Here is a 3,263-nt window from a genome sequence, read left to right as displayed (position 1 = left end):
GCAGGCAGGTGGCTGAGGGCTGCTGGGCGCCCGGGGCGGGGGGCAGGCAGGTGGCTGAGGGCTGCTGGGTGCCTGGCGGGGGGCAGGCAGGTGGCTGAGGGCTGCTGGGTGCCTGGCGGAGGTGGCTGTGCACCTGTTGACAGCGGGCGCTGCCACTGCCCCGCCCACCGTGCAGACAGACACAGCCATGCCACCTGGCAGCCCCGGACACCCTGGTCTGTCCCTGTGACACCCCCTGTGCCCGAGCCCACGTGGCCCCACAGGTGGCGCTGAGCAGACAGGGCTGTTCAGGATGGGCCAGGCCCAGCAGCCCAGGAGGACCCGTTTGGGGGAGGGGGCCCCAGGGGTAAGCATGGACTAAGTGAGCAGACTCCCCCGGCCCCACGTTCCTTCCAGGTGCCACGGCCACTGGCAATGAAAAAAGAAAGTATCCAGACACGGAAACGGAAGCCCAAGAACACAGCCAAGACCAAGGGCTCCCCAGGTGTGGAGTGCGTGGGGTCCGGCCTCCGGGGGGCGGGGCCTTGGCTAGCTGTGGTGAGTGGGGTGAGCACGGTGGAGGAAGCCACGCCAGCCCCCACCCCGGGCGTGCTCTGTGATCCCAAGGAGTCTCCAAACCTCCCTGGGCCACGTGGCAGGAAGTGTGGCCAGATCTGGCATCTGCTGTCTGTGAGTACCCCACCCCCTTCCTCCCAGGATCCACAGCGAACATGACAGCTCCCCCGCCTGCCGTCCCCAGCACAGACAGCTCAGCCGCCACTTTGAAAACAGAGGCCAGCCTGGCGTCCCCCACGTGTTCCGGGCCCAGCATGACCTCCCAGGTAACAAGGACGTGGGGCCGGGCCCCAGAGAGCCCTGGCTGACTTCTTGGCCAACCCAGGCCTGGTGGGAACCCCAGGGGCCCTTCCTGGAGTCAGCCTCAGCCGCCAGTGTGACGCCCTTCCCGTGAGCCTGCTGCGTCTGCAGCCAGAGCCCCGTGCGGGAGGCTCACCGCGCTGGGAGGCGGTGCCACCTCTGCATTCTAACACCCGGTCCTCTCTGCAGGCATCCGGCCAGGTGGATGACCCCCTGGCCCCCAGCCACCTGGAGTTCAAGTTTGAGCCCGAGGACTTTGCCTTCCCATCCACAGCCCTGGGCCCTCAGGACGGCCTTGGAGGGGCCCCGCGCCAGGACGCCTGGTGTGCACTGGCCTTGGCCTAGGACCCCCTCAAACTAGCACTGGTGCAGCGTCCCCAGAACAGCCCACATCCACCCCTGCACCTGCCTCACTCCAGCACGGCAGAGACGACCAGGCCCATGGGAGAGCCGACCTCCCAAAGGAGCCACAAGTTCCACAGCGTGGCACTTTGTGAACTGACCAGAGCAAGAAGATGGCTGGGGAAAGGTCTTGCGGCCCACATGCACAGCTAGGGGCTCCCTAAGCCCTGCAGAAGCCTCTCTGCTGCCCTCAACCACCTGAACTCTTGCTCCCGCTCACCATCCACACCATTCCAGGTTGTGGTAGGTGTCCAAGCAAAACAAAACCCGAGGCAAGGAAGGCAGCAAGGTGAGGGGCGAACACAGGCCTCCCCGGACCCCAAGGTCCCCACATTGGCTGGAGGGAGCCATGGTGCAGAGCGCTGCTCCTTCGAAGGGCACAGGAGGGCCAGGCATGTGTGCAGGTTGCACACTGAACTGACACCACCCTCAAGGGAACGCCGTCCACCTTGCAATCATCATGAACTTGTGTATTTATTTCGATGTTTATTCCAGAGAAGGCCATGAAGGGCCTTGTTCTGATAGAACCCTTTTGCCGTGACCATTGCTGGCAGGTAGCAGAAAGCGTCTGCAGGCCTTGTTGAGCCCCACGCAGAGTTTGGGGGTTGCAGTGGAGGTGGCAGGGCCTCAGAGCTGGCTCAGCTGGGACTGTCAGTCAGGCGGCTTTCCCAGCAGACCCCTCCCGCAGCAGCCTGGTCCTCCAGCTCTATCTCGGCTGGAGCTTAGCTGCGGAGGACCTGATGCTGGGGATGCGGAAGGAGGGGAGAGGAGGGGAGGGGGCGTCCTTGGGGGCTACACCCATTGATTGCTAACTTTCTCCAGCAGGACATGATTGTCCAAGGGAGCCAGAAACATGGACTTTTAAAATGTGATGCCTTCTAATTCAGTGCTTTAAAACAAAAAACAATTCCGTCACCATGATTTTAGCAATCTTTTGAATACTGCCAGCCGACAGCACAGCGGCAAGCCGGCCCCTAATGCACCTCCCATTTAGAGCCACACGTTCAGCTCAGTCTCGGGACAGGGCCTTTGTGGGGAGAGTGGCTCTCCGTGGGGCCTGAGGCCCGGAGGGCGCGTGCGAGGGGCTGCGGTCAGCCTCCAGGTGCCCTGCGTGAGGTCCTGGGCTCGGGGCAGGAAGCCAGTCGGGCCGCTGCCCTCTGCGGTCACCAGCCTGGGCGCTGTGCACAGGCACAGCTCTTGCTGCAGTTTGCTGAGGCCCATTCACGAGTGATGAGGCCAGGTGAAGAGAGGTGAAAGGCTCACTCAGCCTGAGGGGACTGGGGACCAGGACTGCCCCTGGCCGCCACGCCCCCTTCCTGACCGCCACGCCCCTGGCCTGGCTTCCACGCCCCTGTCCTGACTGCCCTTCCTGACCGCCACTCCCCATCCTGACCGCCACACCCCCGTCCTGGCAGCCATGCCCCCATCTTGACTGCCATGCCCCCTTCCTGGCTGCCACGCCCCCTCCTGACCGCCACGCCCCCTGCCTGGCATCCCCTTCCTGACCTCCACGCCCCCGTCCTGACTGCCACGCCCCCTGCCTGGCAGCCCCTTCCTGACTGCCACGCCCCTCCTGGCAGCCACGCCCCTCCTGGCAGCCACGCCCCCTCCTGACTGCCATGCCCCCTTCCTGGCAGCCACGGCCCTCACACCCACCTCTGGCCCACCTGGGTCTCACGAGGGGGTACCGCCCCGTTGCCCAGTGCCAGGGCCCCGCAGGCCTCGGGCGGTCCACCGACGGTCCACAGTGCCATGAGGATGATCGGCCTGGTCAGACTCGGGCCTGCGTCTCTGGGGAGTTGAGACCTGCCGCACTCAGCACCCGGCCCCGGCGGAGGAGCGGCATCCGTTGCAGTGGAACAGCTGGAAGGGAAGAAGGTTTGGGCATCAGTCCGTCATGGTGGGGAGTGGAGCAAAAGGGGACAGGAAGGGCCCGATGCACCCTCGGGGACCCACCCCGAGACTGGCCCCCTCCTCCGGGCGCCCTGCCATGCACACCACCCGGA

At 65.2% G+C, this 3,263-nt stretch overlaps 1 protein-coding gene across 1 annotated transcript in view; it reads left to right on the top strand.

The window, feature by feature from the left end:
• Nucleotides 1-1,982, top strand: part of Gata5 (GATA binding protein 5) — an 11,452-nt gene extending 9,470 nt beyond the window's left edge. The window contains exons 4-6 of the mRNA XM_013030346.1: nucleotides 397-484; nucleotides 697-821; nucleotides 1,045-1,982. Of these exons, the coding sequence (XP_012885800.1) occupies nucleotides 397-484; nucleotides 697-821; nucleotides 1,045-1,200 (369 nt within the window). The 3' untranslated portion in view covers nucleotides 1,201-1,982. The remainder of the gene's footprint in view (nucleotides 1-396; nucleotides 485-696; nucleotides 822-1,044) is intronic.
• Nucleotides 1,983-3,263: the final 1,281 nt, after the last annotated feature.

The sequence above is a fragment of the Dipodomys ordii genome, unplaced genomic scaffold (assembly GCF_000151885.1).
Source record: "Dipodomys ordii isolate 6190 unplaced genomic scaffold, Dord_2.0 Scaffold129, whole genome shotgun sequence".
In the NCBI taxonomy this organism is placed as follows: domain Eukaryota; kingdom Metazoa; phylum Chordata; class Mammalia; order Rodentia; family Heteromyidae; genus Dipodomys; species Dipodomys ordii.
The sequence above is the reverse complement of the archived record's forward strand: the minus strand, read 5'-3'. Positions and strand labels throughout refer to the sequence as shown.